The 23162-nt window shown below is 39.1% G+C and overlaps 1 protein-coding gene across 5 annotated transcripts in view; it reads right to left on the bottom strand.

Annotated features, from left to right (window-relative positions):
• ATE1 (arginyltransferase 1) overlaps window positions 1–23162 on the bottom strand; it is an 88143-nt gene that overhangs the window by 6236 nt on the left and 58745 nt on the right. For all 5 annotated transcript variants that reach the window (XM_067000483.1, XM_067000482.1, XM_048059268.2 and 2 more), the window contains exon 11: window positions 15944–16064. In XM_067000483.1, the coding sequence (XP_066856584.1) occupies window positions 15944–16064 (121 nt within the window). The remainder of the gene's footprint in view (window positions 1–15943; window positions 16065–23162) is intronic.

Here is a 23162-nt window from a genome sequence, read left to right as displayed (position 1 = left end):
AGAGTCTACACAAACAGAGCCTCTGTAATAACTAAAGTTTAGCATCAGGAAAGCTTTAAACCCAGGTATTTCTGCTCCTGCAAACTTACATAGCTTCCCTATGTGACAAATGGTGGGACAGCAGAGTAAGAATAAGAGAATAAGAAAAACACCTCTATTAACGAGTATTATTTCTGGGCTTTATTAAAGCAGTTTCAGTTAGAGGCATCTGTTTCCTGAGGGACCCAGACTGATCAGATAGTGAAACTATGTTGGGGCAACTTTAATCATTATTGCAAGTACTGTATGCAATACTGTTACCACAAAAAGCTAAAAAAAAAACACATTTTTTTTCCATCTCACACTTTCTTATTTTATATCTCCCGAGTCCGCCTCTAACCTCTGCTTCTCCTCACAAGCAGTCCATGCATTAACTTACATAAACCTCAAACCAGGTAAAATCATGGGTCTGGAAACACCTCATATTTACCATTTGGGAAGACTGGATTTAGTGGAAGGAGTTCTACTAACGAAGACTGTTATAAATGAGCAATAGCACTAGAAGGAGGCACAACCCTGCTAATATCCATTCGAACTCTTGGGCCCTTGCCTTTGTATTTGTGATTATCTTCTCACAGAGTTGTTGATTAATTATAGTCTCCAGAAGAGGAACCGTCACTTTATGTATAAAACATACAAGGTTTTACTCCATAATTCAGTTACACCTATCAATACCATTGTGACAGTAGTTACTTATTACATAAAAATCTAAACTTCAGAAAACCAAATCCTGTAGACTGAAAGCACAAATCATTTTAGGAAAGCGAGCAACTGAGGATGCCAACTGTGAGCCTAAGACATAGGCCATACTTATAGACTGTACTTGTCCAGGCCAAAGAGCCATTTAGTTAAATATCCCATCTGCAGCAGTGGCCAAAAGTAAGTTCCTCAGCCTGAATACAAGAGATGGAGGCACCTCAGTAAGTACACTGTACCCATTTAACACCGCTACCTGAATTATAGTTTTATTCAAAGATGCCCCAACAGTCTCATGTTTCTACTTCATGTCTGAAAAATGCAGCAATCTTCATCTAGTGATGTTTCTCAGCTATGTTCTCACACTGATTTACAACAACTTTCAGGAGGCTTCCATCAGGTCACAGCATCAATTTAAAATCTTTTTTTTTTTTTTCCCCAAATGGCTTACAGATTTTAAGTATTCTCAATAAAAACATCTGAATGAACATAAAAAGAGCTATTGTATTTTTTATACATTGAATGATTTGAAGTTTTTTCTTTCTTCTCTGTAAGGTATCCAGTATAATTTAATGAGAATTAAACTGAAATGTTCGACATTTCAGAAGGCAGGGGAACATTGTTTTTTAAGCCTGTAAAAAGAAGCATCCTGTAAATCTCCAAGCTAAAATTACATCTGAATTCTTGCTAAATAAACTAACCGCCACTTCTCTGTCTCCTCCCCCAGAGACCTAAAACACCAAATTATTTATGTAGCATTTGTCTAATGAAATTTGAATACAGGAGTGATTTCATGTACAGCCCAACCATGGCACTGTGATGCCATAGCTGCAAACAGCTGTTAAAATTCTTCTCACCGCACCCCCGTATCACTATTCAACGCATTAAATTCACGCGTGTGCTCTGCGTACATTACATCTTTACCCAGCAAGTATGAATGGGCTGAGATGCTGGGGAAGGACACAAGTCAAGTCTGCTTAGGATTTCCCTTTACCAAACCTGCTGCCTTCGAGCAAAGGGAAGTAGCAGAAGTGCCACGGGGCACGGCAAGGCCTGATAACAGTGCACAGCCTCAGGATGCCAGGGAATGGTCACTAATCAACTATCCCAGCAACAATGCACCCCCAAAAGTCTGAGCTAAAAATGACCCTTTTGCAAGCCAAAAAGTCACAGCGAACTTTTAGCAGGGAAAATTAATGCATGTGCCTGACAAGACTTCTTTAAATAAGTAGTAGTAAGTGGAGGACTTTCCTGACCAACAAAGCTCCCTAATATCAGTAAAAAACAAAGCATCAGTAAAAATCAAAGCAAGAAGTAGGAGTAATCTAAAGACCAGCTATGTCAAGTGTTGCCTTGGCAGACGTTGGGCAGATTTTGGCAGGATTTCTTGGCCAAGCTGCCCACACACAAACGGACCTCCGCCAAAAGCATGGACACCTTGCAGAGCGACACCAAGTAATGAGCTAACAGTAACAGCAGTGATGTCCAAAGGCAGCCCCATCCAGCAACCAGCCCGAGAAATGCTGCTATACTCAAGAGACCAGGAAGAACAAGGACAGAAGTCTGACGCACTCCTACACGATTCATTTTTTATTTCCTTACACGACCCCAACCAACCTCCTCAACGTGCTGCAAGCCCCGTCCCAAACCCAAAATGTGATTTGCAAATGCTGACGTGCATTCATTCCTACTGAAATACCCACATACAATAAGCGGGAGTAATTATTTTACCATTTTTATTCCCAACAGAAGCTGATCAGGCATCAGCATGCACTTACACACATTCAAATTTTTCATTTCTGACATTTTTTCTTATGATGTAGGAATTGATTAGTATTTTTATGAAGTTATTTTGGGAAGCTGAAATCCACGTATTTTTCTTGTCCGCATGCATTAATCTTTATTATTATTACCTACTATAAGGTGGAGTAGCTACATCTGGTCAGCAAGCCCACGATGCCTCTCCGGGCAAGCACGTGCAAAGCAGAAGAAGGGAGAATGGCAGAGCGAGCTCTGCAACCGCCTGCTGCAGCTCCGAGCAGGCTGGAAGCCAACATCCCAACGAAGAGTGTTACGGTTCAAAGGTTTTTGTAGCAGGCTGTTACTAAATCAACTTTTCAGCGGTGGCTGATTTAATTCAAGCTGGTTTTGATCAATATTGATTTAAGGAGGGCAGTGATCATTCAGGTCCTAAAAGCATTCTTTTTCCATGTCTGATAGGAACGGTAGAAGGAGAGGAAAGCGCTATTTAAAGCCGGTGTACGGTAAGAAAAAAAAACAACCACTGCATCAAATTGTCTGAATGCAAAAATCTGAATTTTTGACAACACAGAACTTTTTCCAAAAATGTCTCAAAGTCAGGCACAACTCTTGTGGCCAGATCACAAGCTATGATGATGATGTTTCCTGAACAAAGAGCAGCGAGCGCGTATCAGTTGAGAGCCATCCACGACATGTGCCTGCCAGCGCTACCCCTTCCCTTATCTCCTTGAATATACTTCTCACGTGTATGAAATCTTTAAATTTGCCAGTGGTGTAGAAATGGAAGCAAGGTCACGTTTCTTTCAAAGTACATTTTTCCATTTCTGGGAAAGTAAGCGAAGAAGTCATTAAAATTAAGTGACAAATATATTGACGTTATTTTTTTAAATAGGAAAAAAAGAGTAAGCTGTCTTCCAATTTTTTAATAAAAATCAATAATCACAGGAAACTATTTTTTTATATTTTTTCTACATAATGGATTTAGGATTAGTAAGAAACCTTACTGAGGTCTGGTATTTCTAATTCAAAAAAGAAGCGTGGCACTCGTGCTAAACTCTGAAGCAACGCTGTTTCTGTTTATAACTTTCAGTTTCCTTAAATGCTACTTAAAACCCCTGGAACAAAGAAAGTATTTGGCCATCAAAACACCTCTTTCTCCAATGATACTGTTTGTATTTCTTTTACTGTAGTCATCTTGTTGGAGAGGTTTGTTGGAGGTTACAGGAGGATATCGCAGACATCTACCAGTGCTTCTCTTGCACAGGCTGGTGGTTCAGAGTAGGACATAACCCAGAAACTAAATACACCAGTTTTCTGTTGTTACTTATACATGTGCCTGAGGCGCATCATAAATTTAAAAGGCAAAGCAGCTTGGAAATGCTCTCCATTTAGCAAAGCAGCTACTCTGAAAAAAGAAACTCATTGTTCACATCTCATGAGTAACAGCCGAGATCTAGAAATCCCCACATTTCTCTTTGCCTGCACTGTAGAAGCATTAAATTAGAAAACCCTGAAAAATCTGCAAAACTGAAATAAAACAGCAGCTAAAAAAATCTTGTTCTGGAGACTAAACATGACCTTACCTAACACGCCTCAAGGCGAGGGCATGGCGGAGAGGAGGATCTCTAAAAAACCGCCCATGAAGACGACACCAGGTTTTTATTCACAACCTGGCCTCTGCTTGCAGATGGGCTTTAATCTTTGCCTGCTGCCTGCAGTTCACTCGCTCCACAAAAGACTTATTTCTAATACCAAACGCTGTACAAGGCATTGACCACCAGCACAACCCAGGCCAATAACAGCTTCTGGGACACGCCGGTTAATTGCTGGGTGCAATGAGGAGCAGTATCCAAGGCACGTTGGGTTGCTCAAAGGCTGCCCTACGCAGCGAGGACCTCCGCGTCCTCCCTCGTGTTCTTTTTGTGCTTCTGCATCCATCCTACAAGGGCACACAGACTTTATTTGCTCCGTAGCAGGATGGAACTAACTGGAAGAAAGTGAAATTTAAAACTATGCCATGAATCCTGTGATTCACTGTAAAAGCTGTCTTAGAACGAAACTCCCAGGCAGATAACTAACATGATATATTTGCTTACATTTTGCTTAAATAATAGAAACTGAAAAACTATTTTACCTCTAAAGAGTAAATCCGTGGAAGAAACATACAAAGATTAACAATGGACAACTGCTGTCTTTTCAGACAGACAGCCCAAAGGGTATGTTTGTTCTTTTGTTTCAAGTTGTTGGGGATTTTAATTTTAAATTTGGAAGCAGTCAGGACTTGCAGCAGTTTTAAAGATGAACACAGTATTCAAGTTTTTCAAAACAAGGAAAGAATCTAACAGCCTTAAAAATAAATTTATAAAGAGTTAAAAAGAAAAAAAAAAAGCTTCATGACATCCAAGCTTTCAAACTAGGTGCAAAAACGATCAAAAGAGACATCCGCCCCTTACTGGAAACACAACATCAATGTTCATGCTACGTCTGGTTTACGTGACCTTGTCAGGTTCACAACCAATGATTTTAAAACAAAGAAACTCTAAAAGGAGAAGACGAACTTTCAAATGTTACAACTGAAATAAGAGATATTAATTACCAGAAACAAAAATCACGTCAGTCAGAAGTCTAGTGCATCTGATCTTTGAATTCAAACTACTTTCTTACTCCTTTTAAACCATTATTTCTTTTTCTTAACCTGAAAAGCATAGGAAGTCACCCACAAACCCGAAACAGGCAATATACAGTGACGAGATAAGCAATTTGCATTAATGCTAGTGTTTATGTAAAACTGTAAGTTGAAATGTGCTTTTCCTCATATTGCTTCTTCACACATCAAGAAATATTAAGACCAGTATGCCTTGGGGTATGAAAACACCAACTCAGATGAAAACAAGAGTACAGTTAAAATGAAGCATTAGAAAAAAAATCAATGAAAAGAATTCCTAATTAAAACCAGAAAGCACAAGTCACAAAGGAAGTACAGTAAAAAGTTCAGGATATTCTCAATCAGCCAACCCTCTGCTGCTCAGTTACTCTAACAAGAAAAAAAAGGAACTTCTGAAATCACTGTTCAAAAAGAGAATGTTTCTAAGGGGAAAAGCGCATCTTATCAAAATATTATCAATGATTCTTTACAAAACGATGACAGAAGAGCTACAGTATTAAAAGTATAACTTACAGTGAGCCTTAGAATGGGTAAAAACAGGAAGTTTTGAGGGCAAATCTTAAAGACATCTTACAAACAAAAACTGTTGGGCTTTGTGCCTGAAATCATACAACTGGTTTATGATTTGCAATTCAACTTTGAGAAGCAAGCAGACTAATCACTTGACAAATGCATTCAAACTCTGCTAACCCCGCTGTGCCATGCGGAAACAATAACTCATTGTGTTTTGACTCTTATTATTCTAGTAGTAAACATGAATGGGGGCCAATGGAAAACATTTCCTGTGAATGCAGCAATTCAGAGCAGTACTTCTAGTTTTCAGCCATAATCCACAGCAACCTGCAAAGGCTTCTGCTTAACTGCAAATGCAATCCTTTGAATATATTGGCTTTATTAACAACACTTAAATCCAAGTACAGCCCACTGTTCTGGAAACATTTGAGAGAGATGCACATAAAACAGTAAGTATAAAATTCCAGGTTTATTTCTGAGGAGCTCTCACACAACATGATTATTCTAACCTACCTCAGTTTATTACCCTGAAATATTGTGACAGAGAAATAGCTACCAAAGGGCTAGATTTAAACAATACTGATAATTCTCCAAGGACTTGCCTTTCAGGGATGCACTGCAAAGGAAACTAGCAGTACCTGGGAAAATGTTAGCTAAATGACACTGAACAGCTTTCTACCTGAGAACACCATCCAGTTTGCTCCCAAAGTCAAGATACTAAGATCTTACGGACGGTATGTCAAGACAGAATTGCACTTTTAGATGCTTCTCCAGAAGACAAAAATGAACTAATCAAGTCTAATGAAGTTGTATCTGTGGACACGCTGCTATTCTTGATGACTTCAGATCTGAGAAATGAGAACGTGAATTGACAAGAACGTTAACTGCATACCCAGTATGCTTTTCTTTCTATTTTTGCCTGTTTTAAATACCCTTTGAGGTCCTGCAGGCAACCTTTAATTATGCGTTCAGTTGAAACGCACCATGCATACAAAGACCAGAAGCAGAACTACTAGGTAGAGCCAGCTTTTAAAAGCAGTAATTCAACCCTATCTCAAATCTGGAAGCATTAATGTCACCGCTGCGTGACGGGAGCCTGAGCTAACAAGCACCGTGAGGCTCTCGTTGGGCACGTGGCCCTGCGTGGCCCTCCCCAAATGTTGTGAGCCTGCAGGATCCAGGCTCCTTCATGCCTCAACGCATTTCTGCTGGACTCTGGAGGCATTCCTAATGCGTGACTGATCAGTTTGGGATCTGGGAAGGTGTATGTGCTCTGGGTTAGCACCAGTGAGACTGACCAAGCTGCATCCTGCACCAGGAGCTCCTCCCCAGTGCTCCTCCGAACCTTCATCAGCTGCGTTTGTCTGTTCCTCCAAGCACCCGAGTGGCTCAGAGCACAGTTCGGTGTTTGGAGCTGCTCATTTCTCTTTAGAGACAGAACTGAAAATCCAAACCAGTCCTTGGAAACTGCTTTTTCTTTAATTTCCTTGCTATTAGGGAACTAAAACTGCATACGTATCTTTCCAGTTTGCTTAGGCAAGGTACCCGTCAAACTCAAGAACACCACAGAAAGTAACTCGGGTACAGCTGGGAGAGACATTATCATGCCTTTGTATCTGTGAACTAAAGCTCGAGAATACTCAATTAGGGATGAATCTTAAATAAAAAAATGAGGGATAGAAACCAACTGCTACATACACACTTTACATTAGGGGTGAATGAAATATTTCATCATTCCTTATGAAAAACATCAATAAGTATTTTTCCTGGACAAATGCAGAACGCTTAGCTTGTTACTAAGTCTGGTACAATTGTAAAACTAGTGAGCACACTGATGTTTCAAAGAGAGCAGATTATTCCATCTATTTCCTGAACTTACTTTCCATAAGAAAACGTTTTTCAAGTTACTGCAGTTTTTAAAAGCACGAACACTACATAACAGTTGAAGTGAAAATGCAGTTTAACTAAAATACCTTGTAACTCAGTAAGATTTACCAAAAACTGCCAAACACTCAACCCCGCCGTAAGCAGTGATTTTCTAACCCCAAAACAATGCTAAGCAGTCTAAGGTTTGTAGCATGAGCAGTGCCTAAAAGGACAGAGTGACCTTACCGCCTGTGCGAGGGAGGGCAAATCATGACTGCCCTTCCAAATATCTGCATTTCTGCAGCTTCCAAGCATTGCAAAGCTGGCTTACACTTATGACCTAAGTGTTTTAGACTTCATTGTTAATGTCAAATCAATTTTACAAGGGCTAACAAGAGAGACAGAGCTGTTGCTTCATTTCATATCTCACTGAATCATTTTGCATTGCACAATAAAATTCAAAAACCACGTTTTGTAACTTTAACATCATGACCGTCTGAATTATAACTTTGCTTCAGTAGAGTTAAAAACTTTTTTTGTGGCTGAGATAGAAATCTTAAATTAATTAAAATAAAGGCCATTTTAGCCATCCTGTATGCTTTTTTTCCCAGTCTATTTTGTAAACATTTCCATCTACTTATTTTCATTACATTTAAGCAAGAATAAAACATTTTGGCAGCTTTATTTCTTTTTCTGAAGCAGAACCTTCCCATGGGGCTGCCCCTGAGCCAGCTGACGGTGAAGGGAAACCAATGAGGAGTTCAGACTTCCACAAGAAGGCTTCCCTTCCAGCTGCAGTGCCCAACACTTTCAACCAGGCTCCCCTGGACTCTCGCTCAGGGGTTTTAATGACGCTTCAAGAGCCACAACAAAACGCAGCACTGAGCCGCAGGCTTGCAACGACAGCAAAGGAATAAAAGACAGTACAAAAGACGAAGACTTACAGGATTACGCTTTCAGGAGTTGCAGCTCCAAACGACAGGGTGGGAAACAGGAAAACTTTTGAAAGGGCATGAAAGTTAAAAACTGTTTATTAAAATAGCTGAACTGTATTGAAGTGAACATGGCAGGGAGCGGGAAGAGAATTTTTCAAACAAAGGGCAAAGTCCTCATTAAGGCTGCTATTTGAGAATGAGTTCAAAAAAATAATAATAAAAAAAAAAAAAAAACAAACACAAAAGTCAAGCTGAAAATTACAAATGCAAGCTTTTCCATGAAACAGGCAAAACTGAAGCAATTGGCAGCAGCTTATCAGCCAAGTAAATCAGATTACAGCAATCAATTTACCAGCTGAATTAATTAAAACATGGAATCAATTATGTCCCCTAAAGCTCCATATGCTACGTCGGGATGATGTTACCAGAGCACGAGTAAACACGCTGGGAGGCACCGGGGAGCGTTACACGAGGTCTGACCCTGGAAGAAGCTGGCGGTCGTGGCTGGTGGCGTGCGGCGAGCCGGGCCGCAGCACATGCCTGTGGTGTCCCTGCCGCAGCTGCTCCCTATCTGGGCCTAATTACGGCTTTTAACTTTTATCACATTTTGAAACTAACCCCGTATGCCGGTTATCCTCTGCTTGAAATAAATCTGCACAACCCGCCTACCGAGCCCGCTTGATTTAATTTTTAATTTCTGTTCCTGTGTTTCTAACACCTTCTGAGTAGGGAAGATGATGCCTACAAGGCTCGGCATCCTCGCCCTCCCCACGTCCCCCTGAATGAGCTCAGTCCTGGGTCCGATCACAGACAAGAGCAGAATTATTCTGCTCGAGAACCAAATGTTACAGTAAAATGTAACAGTAAAATGGCGAACCCTGACCAGGAAGGGGCATCTTGAGCATGCAACCATCAAACACGTTGGTTCTGAGCAGTGGAGAAATATGCCGGTATATATCTACTTTTCAAGCAAAGTCCTCAGAAAATTACATAATTTCAATATTTATATGTTCATTACACAATCTCTCTGACGGTAATTTTGGGTTAAAACTTATTTGGGGGAATTTTTCAGCACAACCTCTGTATTTCATGAATTGCACAAGAAGCCAGATGCTGGTGCTTCCCGAGGTGCTTGGTTTACTCTGCTGCATGCACCATGTCAGAGGCAGACAATTTAGCAGATCACTGAGTGCAAACTTTAAAACAAACATTTAGCGAAGTTTGAGAGTTGCTAAAACAACACAAAATGGGCTTCGTATCGTGACTATACGTTAAATCCCATTCTAAAGACCTTTCCTTCTTTGCAATTGATTGCTTTGTGATACTCCAGCTCAGAGCTGCTGATCCCCTCTAACTTCCCCAGGCCAATTCGTGCAGCGCTCTTTGCGTGCGAATGTTCCTGAAACATTTTCAGAGCTGCAGCGCCAGCTGTTTAGGACCCACAAATTAATGAAGTTAATAACTTTACCTTTTTATTACAGAAGCGCTTGAGTGTATTTTTGCATATTAGTCCAAAATCCCATGCCAGTCATCTCAATTTAATCCAAACATAATAAAAATTGAGTGAAAAATTTGCCTGGCTACACCTTATTGGCACTGCCTTCATTGTTTAAGTATCTTGTATGCTCGAGGATTGCATTGGATTTAGAAATTTGTGTTTGATGACTTCAGTTGTTTATAAACTAATTAGAAACAGATAAACTTGTCTCATTCAGAGGAGCTGCTACAAATAATTGATAATTTGATATTAATGTGTCTTTTTCTTGGTTACAGAATTCACGTTCACTACCTACAGCTGTGATAAGATAGTGCAGAGTTAGCTCTTTAGAATAATTAACGATCTAATAGAATTTAATGATCTAATAGAATTTACTGAAATGCTTTCAGAACTTGCCAAAGTACACAACACCACAGCTTTAAAGGATGACAAACAGCAGTTGTTTTAGAGCAGACCAGCAACTTCTCCCGAAATCAGACGATTGCACGGTTCTAAACCATTTGTTTAAAGCTTTCCATCTGTGATATTTTTGTGGCTACGTTTTCGTGATCTCGAGAACTTCAGTGCGTTGATCCTCGTACACATTAATCTGCACTACACTACCCTTACGGACATTAACGCGTGCTGTCATCTGAATCGGTTTGTCTGACCGGCTTTAAAGACGTGACACTACACCAATACATTGCCTTACCAGCGACCTCAACCACCAGGAGTGACCAGCTGGCAACCCATGGGTACAACATTCTGTGGGTACAAGTACGTGATCGTGGCTTTGCCTCCACGAGAGGGAGGAGGAGGAAGAACAACATCACGCAAACACAATGTACTTCTAAATATATCTTCAAATCAAACAGCCCCTGTACTTGATGAGAAATGAACAAAATGTTTGTGTTCACAGATGCAACAAATGCAAAACGTGCTTGAAATAAGCCCTTCTTATTAGCAAAGAAAGGCATCTAAACTGGACATAAAATGTTTTGAAAAACATAGCACTAGGAATCAGGGTTATTGAAATAGTTGCAAGAGATTATTTTTCTAGTGAAAGCACTAGGTATACAAATACGTGTTTAAAATAAATACACTTCTGCACAACCACCCGACCCTGCAGACTTCTGGGTAGGAATTCTAGGTTTTATTTACGATAAAATTAATAATGTTTCTTGCAAGAAACAGAGTTAAGATGCATAATCGAGAGGATTCAGAAGTTATTAAATACTTGGAATACTGTTTGTCTTTTACTGCTCTAGCTTATTATGTGCAGCAGAATAACAATGCTGTAAATCTGTTAAAATTTTCATTTTGTATGTAGCAAAGAAAATGGAGTTAGTAGCTCTGCAATATGTGGGAAGGATGTACTTTTGAAGAAGAAGAAAATATTTTTCAGAAGTTTTAGAAATCTAATAGAAACTTGCAATAGATATTACAGGACTACTACAGAGAAACACTGCAAAAGTCTTAAATCATTTTCTTAAGTTCAGTACCTCAGAAACAACGCTGAGCTGCTATCAAATCTGTTCGTAAGATGGTTCATTGAGCGTTTTCACAGAGCGGTTCCTGTGAGCCTGAAGTGAGACCAACCTCACAGCCACCTACTTGTCCTCTACGTGGAGGTACAACAAAACCACCCATAATAGGGTAAGAGTCAGATGCACCCCACTAGAAGTACCTTGCTAGAAGAAGCAAGGTCTGTGGCTCTGTGGTGATAGCAGATGCAAAGCCTGGACCGATGCACAAAGACAGATGAGAGAAAGGTGGTTGTCGAACTAAGCACTGGCAAAATTCTGCTGGCACATGATGTTGGCGTCATAACCCCTTCAGGTTTTCATGTCGAGGTTCTCTCTACACAGTGTCTGACAAACAGCCTCTCTTATTCATCTCTACAAATATATATCTAGATTTTCTGGTTTTGGCCCAACCATTAATTATTTCAACAGCTCTCTTCTGTTCCTGTCAAGCCTTCTCATCGTTTTGCCCATATGATCTACTACAAAACTTGTGTCTTTTCCATGCGTCTCTCCACCAGCTTCCCCTACTCAAATCACACCAGACCAACCTCACTCCCAACAGTCTGTTTCAGCCTCACTTGTTCATTCATCAACAGCTGGCAATGTAAGTTCTGCCTTTGACTGACTGCAGGATCTGGTAGCTCAGACCAATATTAGCTCTTCTCGAAGGAAGCTCCTTTGTGTCTCCCCATACTCCCTACTTCATTTCTCCCCCACCTCTCATGCTGGGAGAGATTTCTCCATCAACTCTAGAAGGTAACTAATGTAGTTCCCTAGATCCCTACTCAAAACTGTCCTCCATCGTAGCATTTACAAAAATATCATACAGCTTAGTCTGTTGATGCTTGATTACTATAATCTACCACACCAACTAGAGTTGTTTCTCTATTTCCTAAAACCATTTTTAGCATCCTTCGTATTTCATGTTAGACTATACTCTCTGGAGCAGAGAGCAACTTCTCTCCAAGAATTTGCAAAGCCAACACAGAGCAGTCTATGTACATCTTTATCGTGTAAGTTTCAACACTGGAGAAATGACTTTAATGTATTTGATATACATTTTAATTTCATCCTATTAGATATACAGTAAGTTGAACAGATATGTATTAGCTTTGCCAACTATTAACTTCAGCAAACAAACCTGTCAAGATAAAAAAAAAAAGCATTAAAATCCCTTTTGATCGGTGCTACTCAAAGCTTCTGCTCCAAGCAGTGGGCACAGAAGGTGGGAAGCAGCTTATGCTGCTGATACTGCCATAGGCCATGCCTTGTGACCCAGATCAAGCAGGGCTTTTTCACTTGGGTTAAAAAAAAAAAAAGTTATAAAAAAGATGTCAGTGGGTTACAATCAGAAAAATAGAAATCAGAAGGATAAAACTATGCGGAGATATCGAGTACATTATTTATAATTCTTTTAATACTATATTTGTTTCATGGGCATAACTGCTAGTGAAAGGAACAACAAAGTAAAACGATGAAGACCTGTTTTGCAAGGAGGCAGTTGACTAGTGTGAAAGACTGACCATGGCCAAGAATATTTTAGCAGCATGCTATCATGTGGCTGAATTTTGGACATCAGTTGTGATATACTGTCCAAGTCACTGACAAGTACTTTTCTGCAGAGCAATCTTTTAATTCAGTTCTTTTTTCTTCAACACAACTCAATTTGCATTTACAGATTCGTTTCATATACGTTCAATCCTTACAATAAAGGGAAGGACCCATATACCACTTCAAGAAAATGCAGTTTAGCATAATCTCTATTTTTGGAACTCATCACTATCCAAACTCTGTTACTACCCTACCTCACTAACTGCTGGTTTATTTGTAAGTAAATGACTGGTTGCTGCTTAATGATAAACACATCAGAACCTCAGCAAACCTCTTTCATTTATAAGATGATGCCAGGTCTTCTGAATTTTTCAAACTCAGCAGAGAACAGAAATGAAAAATCTGTCCTGTTTGAGACATGTAATATTGGCAGAACTGGTAATTTGCAAAAGCAAGAATATTTGACAAATGTGACCTTTTATCCATGAATGCTGTTGGAGCATTGCTATGCATTTTTTTTCTCCCTAAAGTCACTGATGTTTTTTAATACATGTTAGGAACTGCACATAAAAAGACTACCAGCATAGTTTGTTTAAATATTAAATCTGAGAGCTTGCTGGCACAAGAACTCATCGTTTTCTCTGTATGACTGCAGTGTTCTGAGGTTAAGTAAGGTTGAATCTCATTACACTGGCCAGAAGTGAAGGGTTGGATCTATTTCAGCCATCAGGCACCCATGATTTGCCACCCTAAATAGTAACACAAAAAAAAAAAGTTATTACAGTGTCTATGGTTGCTTTATTTGTTTATTAAATGTTAGACACTTTTTTAGACTTATCTCTGTAGTATAAAGAGTTAAGAACTTTGTTTAGTTCATCTCTCTTCTCTTCTTCATTTTCCAACAGTTAACAGAAGTATTAGATGTCAGAGGAGAAGGGGATGGAAAACAATACACTCTAAAACCATTTGAAAATGTTCAAGCACAGGACAACCACATAATGCAAAACAGGCAAAATCCTCTGTAAATGCTGATGAATATTTTCTGATGCTTTAGAAAATTTTCACTAGTTTTTGTCAACATCTCAGGTCTTTTTATTTTTATTTTTTTGAAAAAAAAAAAAAAGGAAAGAGCTCTGCAAAGTAATGGACATGAATACTCAGTTACCCTTTTCCAACTGTAGAGACATGGCAGGTCTGAGCATGCAGCACCCTCTCCTGAAGCAGCACTAATGTCTGCTCTATAATGCATTTTCACAACCTGCAATTGGTAAATTTATTAGGTAACTTTTTTTCAAGGGAGGGAAAAGGAGTTCAAAAATTGCCAAACTTGATGAACAAACTAGCGTGAGATCATGTTTCAAGAATTTTCTGACATTACGGATCGTATTAAAAGATGACCATTTCCACTGGCTGTTTTATTGCCCCAGACAACAACGCAAGTCACACCGTTTCTCCCAGTTGTTTACTGGATCTGGTTATTGCCCTTAGTTTCTAAGTAGGAAGTCCCACTGCCGATAAATCACGACCTACTTAACTGACGTAATTATAGGCTGTATTATAGAAAGCTATTCATAAGGAATAAAGCACATCATCATTTCTATTGCTGTTTTTGTAATTCGCAGTAACTTAATTAAACTCATATTGCTGACTATTGTAGAGAGTAAAGAAATAAGAAGGAAACTGATTTTACTGTTGAGAAATAGCTTCCTTAGAACTAGCAGCTCTTTAAACCTCAAATGGCTATAAGCTCTCAGCAGGTCTAGCACACTTCAACATGTAGCTATGTTTCAATTTCCTTAAACCACAGGACGTAAGTCACAGCTCCAGTAGTGTCTGGAGTGAGATATTTTGTGCTGATAATGATGCAGAGTTTTATATCCTGCCGTTTCTGAATGCGTGGTATCCCACAGGAATTTCACAGAATCAAGAAGATGACGCCCCTTCGCTTGTATGGGGTTAACACCTTCAAACACAGTAGTCTTATTGTCATTCCTGGGCTTCAATGAATGCACTTCTTTTCCTCCAGCATAACGAGAATAACTTTAACACCACCAATGCCCTCCATAACCACTTCCCTTCTTCCTCCTACCTCTATTTTTCTTTTTATTTCCTCTCACCAATCTAATGACAATTCTAGTTGATGAGGACACGACGTACCAGCTTTTCCCACGGTGATAAATGGTCTTTTCAAAGCGCACCCAAGCGCATTCCCTAGGTTATTGCCCACCACACCACATGGCCACCTGCACAGTCACTGAAGAACATTATCTATTTGTATAGGACACCTGGCATAAATTCTCCTACTAAAACTTTTAAACCAGTATCTATAGCAGAGCATCTGACCTGCCTTTTGTAATATTTTTGACCATTCTATGCTGGCAAATCACTAAGTAACTCTGCTACAGAATATAAAAACTATGTCCCATCTAATTCAAGATGCTTAAGGTGTTTCTGCCGTTCGTTGCATTCTTCAAAATCTCAGACAGATTGTTAAGCTAAATTCAGCAGTTTGTTTCTTCACAAAAACACCCGATGCCTTTAAGGTTCTCCAGCCCCTTCACCTTCCTGTACTGATTCTAACTTGCTTTATGCATTCATGAGACTAGAATCTAAGGAAGGAATAATTATTTGATCACTTTTGTTCACGCACCAAATAAAATAATTACCTGAAAAACACCAACATATGTCAATTCTGAACTATATACAATCTGTAAAACATAACGGACTTAAAAAATTTATCGCATATGTTCAAAGACAAAACTACCTATTTGATAATGCTTGCAGGAGGAGTTGTGAGTTTCAGACTTTTTTTTTCCTTTAAAGATAACATTTCTATAACGTTTCAGCAGCAGATGATACCAACACATTGCAAAGACGAGACAGACAATTTATTCATCATTACTTGTGAACTTACCTGCTTTTGCGTCCTGGTTGAAACGAGAGTATTTGGAAAGCTCGAGCAGGGGGAGACATTGCTCAATGGGCGTCCAGACGTACGTTTCCGGGCACAACAAGTCAGAGGGCCTGTACTGACCCTAGAAAGGAGAAAAGGAAAAAAAAAAAAAAAAAGTAGTAGTCATATCAGTGGCACAAGAACATCCTGACTACAAGTTTCCAGATTTTCCTATGAACAATAAATAGTTTTAATCTAATCTAAGCAAAACGAGTCAGAAACAGCCTCAGTGTAAACACAGGCTTATCCTTTAGTAATTTCTGCATAAACTCAGGAATACAAACTTAACCTTGTTGCTTGAAAAAAAATGTAAAATTAACATAATACATTTTAGAGTGTCCAAGATGAAATTGAGAAATTTTGGCTTTGCTTCCTGAAACTCAGTATTTAAGTTATCCTCTAGAGTTCTGTTGAACCGGTGCTGACACTAGAAAACTCGGCACCTCAAAAAGCAGCTTGCTGCAAATGTTCTTCGTTCTAGCGAGTAACAGACAAAAAAACCTTCCTAACAGAAAAAGAACATTTCACAGTAAGCAGGATACTGTTTATGCTACACTAGCGATGGAGAAGTTTGTTCACTGCCCCTTAAATAACAACATTTTCTTTTTAATTCATTGAAATTTTCCTGGAATAGCTTACAGGTAATGATTAGTGAAATTCTACCATTTTTGTTGATTTATTAAAAAGTTATTCTTTGCAGACGTTCCCAGAAACTAAACAGCAATGTTTTTTTCCCCCTTCTGTTACACAGAAAATCACCACCTCAGCAACAATGACCTCCTCTAATCAGATCTTTGGCTGATTTAAAACAAGATTACTCATTGCCCTATAACTTAAGTCAAAAACCTATCTTTGACCAATTATTCATTTAATCCATTCCCTCTCAGCCTCCGTGGCCATATGGCGGCAATATTTAATTAATTTTTAAAATGGAAATTCACTACATATATCAACTTGAAAAACACAGATATACAGTAAATAGGAAGCAAATGTCTAAGGATTTCAGTTATGCAGGTCTTGAAGCAACAGTTAAAAATTCTGGAGGTTATCTTAAGTCACACCGCACTTGATGCAATTAAGAGTTCTTCATTTTAATGAGTTTAAATAGGCAGTGAAGATGATGATCTTCATAGGAGCAGTTTGTATCTTTGCCAAGTACTAAAGAGAAGCAGATGATTTTTTTTCAACACCTATGAACAAGGCAGCGCGGTCTGGAGTGCAGCTGACCGGTGTTTGGGCAGGAGCTGATATAATGCCTGTGCCCAGGCTGGTGATAAAGTCGCCGTTTAAAACGCTGCATTCACAAGCTCTGCTGTCCTTCTTTCACAGACACACCCTTATGCAGCAGCACGTCACTTTGGAGGATCAGGAGCAGCATTTTTGAATGTTTACAGAGATTCCAGCTGCTTTTTGTTCTCTGACTGTCTGACTCTCGACGATATTTACAGTAAGAGAATGAACTTTTTTTCATTACGCACTTCCCATCAACTTCAAATTGCGGACAAGAGGTATTATGTCTGATAGAAATCAGAACTGTCCACATGAGAGAGTGGTGGTGGGGGAAAGCTTCATGCTGAATCTTGTCAGATCCCTGGCGGGTCCTTGCAAAATGCCTGCTCAGCCTGGATGCTCTGTTTCATCCCTTTTCTTCAGCACGAGCTCTGGCTAACTCACCCGGAGCGACCCCTTCTCTCCGGTCACCAACCACTCCCCTGTGATCGGTTTTCTGCAAATTTCCACGTGAAGTTACAACAAAATTCCTCCGGCTCCACGCGCCAGCCGAAGCCTGAAGGCACCAGAAAGTTCTCTAAAGCCAGAGAAAGGATCTGGCAGCACTGCATACGCCGCTTTGAGGTGTTACGTTCCCAAAACAGAAATCCTTGGAAGGAACGGGAATGCAATGCCTATGAACACGTTCAGTCGCTGTTACTCAGGTGAAACAAATTAAGGACTAGGTAAAGATATGCCTTTTCAGTCAGATATTACAACATTAAATACAATTACTTGTGGATTTACAGAAATTTTCTCAATTGCCCACGAAGGCAGAAATAGCCAAGCCAACATCTTCCTGAGCGGTCCCCGAAGCACAAGATGTACAAGGTGGCAGCACAGCCTTCCCTCATGGCACGGACAGACACGTAAATACGCTCACTTACCGTGGTCCTGCACGGCCCCGCCACTAGATCCTAAATTACACCCCACCTGTGAATCTCACAGGCGCACCATCGTACCCCCGTTCCGTATTTCCCACTTCTACAGCATCATTTTCTGTCATAAATACGATGCGTAAAATTAACTGCATTGCAGCACGACTGGATTGGCTGTAACAAAAAGCTTCTTTAGTGCTGAGCAATACAGTAATGGGAAAAAGGAAAAAGGATTATCCAATCCACCACAGTAGATTCAGTATTTAATTGGGGGTCATAATTTCCAATTGAGGAGGGAAAAAGGAGTAAATAGTTCCGAGGTTTCTTCTTCCCCCCACATCTAGAATTGTGTTAATAAACTTCCCTGAAGATGTGTGAAACCGAGGTGACGACTCAGAGGTATTGCCAATCAGTGACATAAAATGTAATTAGAGGGAAAAGTTAAACAAACCATTGATGCTCTTCAATATCCTTCTTTTTTTTTTTAATTTTAATTTTTATTTTTAAAAATAAGTACTTCCAAACATAGTAGAGGTAAGATTTTTTTTCTCCCTTAAAAGTACCTTATTTACTCTACCGGTTGAACCCACATCCCATGAATCATCCAGCAGAGGAAGTGGAAACCCAGATACACACAAGGGTGAATATCCCAATAAAGTGTTGGGGAAGTCTCTGTATTGATATAATTAAAAAGGGAATACACAGAAACTGCTAAATCAAATGCAATAATTTCTAAGGCTCTTGCTCCTTTTTTTGTCGTCTAAGTGGTTACTCCAAATTTATTCTCTTCTTTAAAGATGTTAAGACTCAACATGAAAATAAATGACTACGAATCCATCTGTTTTTTTTTCATCCCCTTATTCCTGGACTGTGAAAAATTTGGATGTGAGAATCCAGTCAGATTACATGTCATGTACAGGAGTACTTGTACTTCAAGAAAAAGGGGCACGTTCAAATTTCGTTATTGACTCCAATGATTACACAGTCTACAAAAACTGACTATAAGAGTACTATTTATATTGCATCTTATTCTTAAAACTACTAATGTGTAGCACGCACCCAACATAATCCTGCACTGGAAAGGGGATGTCCAACTGCAGAGCTATTTATCACAGTAGAAGAACTTCATAAGATTTGTAAAATTATTTCTGAAAATCATTACTTCAGATTGAACTAGCATGCATTTCAGAAGTAGTTCAGTCCACAGTAAAAACCCACAATTGAAAACATTTTGCTTTTATCTCGCAATATAAAAGTCCTTGCACAGTAGCACTGTTTATATTACCCAGATCATCTTGGGAATTCTTATCTACAAGATTTTCAACAAAAAGGATCATCTTACAGACCATCCCTAAGCACTTCTCTTGTGGTTCAGCTTCTTAAATCCACTACAACCTGCTGATGAAATGCACTCTGTCAATACACAACTGTACATTTTTTCCCATTCACCTATTCTTTGTAGAGAAATATCCAACAAGACGGACAACGTACTATTTTGAAGTGTTTGTGGAAATAAAATTGCACTTGCCTAAAATTTCACCGTTTTTGATGCTGTTTAAAATTCTCATGGATATCCAAAAACACCCTTCTTGAGACAGCCACTGCAGGGCACACCAGACATTTGTGATATAGCCAAACATCCTCTTTCTGACAGTGGTGAATAGAAAATACTCAGGGAAGAACAAAACAGTAATACAAGCTTATAGCATTACTTTGCCAATACTCTCTTGACCTCCAACAATTTGTGATACAGATACTTTCATAACCTGGTAACTTCAATAACAATGCATTTTGCCAGACATTTAACAACCCTGAACAGCTGCTGCTATTTACTTCCACCTGCAAGCTGCAGTTCCCCTTGATGATCATCACCACCACTATGGCAAGAATGAGTTAACAACCATTGCCTTATCAACATGCCACCCATGATTTTACAGATGTATAGGTCTGCAGGGACCTAAATCCTTTACTCATTCCTCTGACATAGGCTGCTCCATACTTTTAGTCACCTAGTTGATCTGACCTCTTTCTAATTTTGCCCTGTCTCCTTTGAAACACGGGGTAAAGGCCACGAAGGAAAAACATCCAGACTGCATTGCTCAAGAAGCAGGAGAGCACAAGGTAAAATAAAGGTATAAAGAAAAACAACAGAAAAAATGCATCTTAGTAAGTATCAATAAGTTTTTAATTCATGAAAAAGCAGTACTGAAAAGTAGTATGGCTAAGGAAATCCTGAGTGTGTGCTTTCTTCTACCAAGTCAACTTATTGCAATATATATATATATATATTGCATACATATATATATATGACAGCCTATTTAATAAAAACAGCTCTAAAACTATTTTCACTGATATTTGCAGCACTTTCCTCTTACAAAAGAAGAAAACTAGGTGCTTTCCCTCATACTATTAGATATGCTCCATTTTAATTTGAAACTTCTGGAAATAAATTTTACAGTGCGGCTGCCAATTCTAAATTAATACTTCACACCATGATATTTTTTGTTTTACAGTTTCCAAATCAAAATCTTCTTCTGAACTTTTGTCCCATAGGAAGGGCAAAGGTTTTAATGAGACTTAAGTCTGGAGATTACTTTTTAAATATTTTGTAAAATCTGAGGGATTTGGTAAGCATTTGAGATGAAAAACATCAGCAGAGTTTGTTTTTGTAGTCTGAGTAAAACTTAAAATGTAAAACTACCACGAAAGAGAATAGTCTCAAAAACAAAAAAAGGTCAAGCACCAGTAGCATTGAAAAAACAAGAAGGGAAGGTTAAACACACATTTAATTCTTTTATCAAGTGCAGTTTACATCTGTATTCTATTTTTTCCACAATAAACCCATTGATCTTTTATTAAAAGTAAATTAAGACTGCCTTCATCTCCATTTCCAGTCAGCTGCTTAAAAAGAAGCTCTGAGACTACATAAACAAAATAATTCCAAATTATCAACAGCAATCCGTTAGAGCTGTGCAGCACAACATGAGAAAGGGTGAGTCGGGCTGCAGGTTTATTAAATTCGGTCTTTTCGCTGAAAGACAACCCCACCGGAATCCCATCAGCAAAGCACTACGGCAGACCCTTGCTCCCTGATTTCATTGCATAAACAGAAATGGACTTTCTCGATCCCCAGGAGAGCGCTTTGCGAGTAACTCTAACCTCTCTGTTTTCACGGGCTGTGTTTGGGCTGTGCCGGAGCCAGCAGGGACGAAGAGCTGGACATCTGAAGCCAGTTGTGCTTCCAGCCCTCAGCCATCATTCCTGGCCATCCCATGTGTGTAAAGGTAGACATGAAGGACTTACGAAGAAAACAAACAAAAAAACAACCAAACAAAGAACAAAAAGAGCAACCTGCACAGTTCTCTCCCACCTCATGGTCGCCATTCTGTTCTTTAGCATACATCAAAAAGGAGTTAAATCAGGAAATGTATAGTTGCAGATAACTGTATGAAGTAAGTAACAATTTGGATTTAACCTAAATGAAATTTACAATTGCAAACGCTTCCCTGACACTCCAGTAACAGAATCACCTGAGCTGATTTGATCCAAACTGCAAACTTTCAAATAATCATGCAATCAGAACTTTTAGGACCCAAGTGTTACACTCCTTGGAGCTTAGCCACCTTTGGTTATCAAAGAATAACGCACTGTAATCCTCAAAGGATGTTATTCATAATACCAAAATTGATTTTGTAGCCTGTAAAACATATACTAGTTCTAAGATGAAGTGTAAGGGAAATATTCTTTCCTATTCAAACAGATGTGCTGATTCTCATCCTTCTAGTGACATGCTTCCCAATCCATCTCTTACATAGAAACTCACAGAGGAAAGGCTCACCTTATCCTACATTGTTTGGCTTCCTGTAGCTGAAATGTAAACATTTCAAGTTGTATTTCAAATAAAAATTCAAACCAACAAATACTTAGATCAGTTAATTTGCTACGACATCGCTTTTTTTTTCTTTTTTTTTTTTCCTATTTCGATGTTAAATGTGACCCAGCAGTCTTTAAACTGACTGACCAAAGCAATGGTATCATTGCCAACTTTTAGCTCTTTTCTGTTTATCTCCCAATTTGACGTAAAGCATTAACAAAAATAACTAATGATAAACTGTTTCCAAACAGAAAATAGCTATGGTAAATTTTTCCTACAACTCTTACAACTAGTAAAAAACAAATCATTGCTTACAAATATTAATAGCCTATTCACACTTAGCTGTTCTTCACCCATTTATATAAACGTTTTCCATGTTTCAAGAGGTTTTCATGATGTCCCTCAAGTAAATAAAATATATCAGGAAGGTAAGTGTAAAACAGATTAAGATAAAAGACAAAAAGAGAGCTCAGATTCATACAGCTATCAAGTTGGTTTTTGGCCTTTACTTGTCTGTGTCCTTCTAATACACAGCAAAAACTGAATGAAATTAAAATTATCTTAAATTTCACTCCGACTTAAGGTAAACCTCTACACTGTATTTGCCTAAGGTGGTCTCCACAGAAGCACAACTAAAGGAATACTTTTATTCTCCTGCTCAAGATAGTTTCAGAAAATATTGTCATTTCTTTGCTTTCCTAAAACGTTATTTCTAGGAATATTCCAAATTGTTTGGATTTTCTTATCTTTGTAACTCAGGGTACACTCTAAATAGCTGCTTTTGCCTTGTCCTCCTGTCACAAAAATACCCTGAAATATTTAACACTTCCTAGCTTGCTTTTTGATACTGGCCAAAAGGTCTCTGAAGAGGTTCATGGGCTGCTAGAGAAACAACTGCTTTCCGCTGAGGAAAAAGGAGAACATTTGGGACAGACTTTTTTTCCCCCCTTCAGTCGCTAACTCTGTCCAGCCCTTGTGACTCCCTTTATATGCCAGTGCCATCCTTCCCTCCACCTGCTGTGTACAAGAAGCTGAGGGAGCCGGGGATGCCTCTGTGACAAGGCCCAGGCTGCGAACCGCTGCACGTCGACACACAAACGCCACAGCAGGCCGGGCCGAGAGGCCAGCAAAGTGCTGCATTAGACTGCGTGTATCTATG

This window comes from Anser cygnoides, chromosome 7 (genome assembly GCF_040182565.1).
Source record: "Anser cygnoides isolate HZ-2024a breed goose chromosome 7, Taihu_goose_T2T_genome, whole genome shotgun sequence".
NCBI classification, from domain to species: Eukaryota; Metazoa; Chordata; class Aves; order Anseriformes; family Anatidae; genus Anser; species Anser cygnoides.
This window is presented reverse-complemented; position numbering and strand designations above follow the sequence as displayed.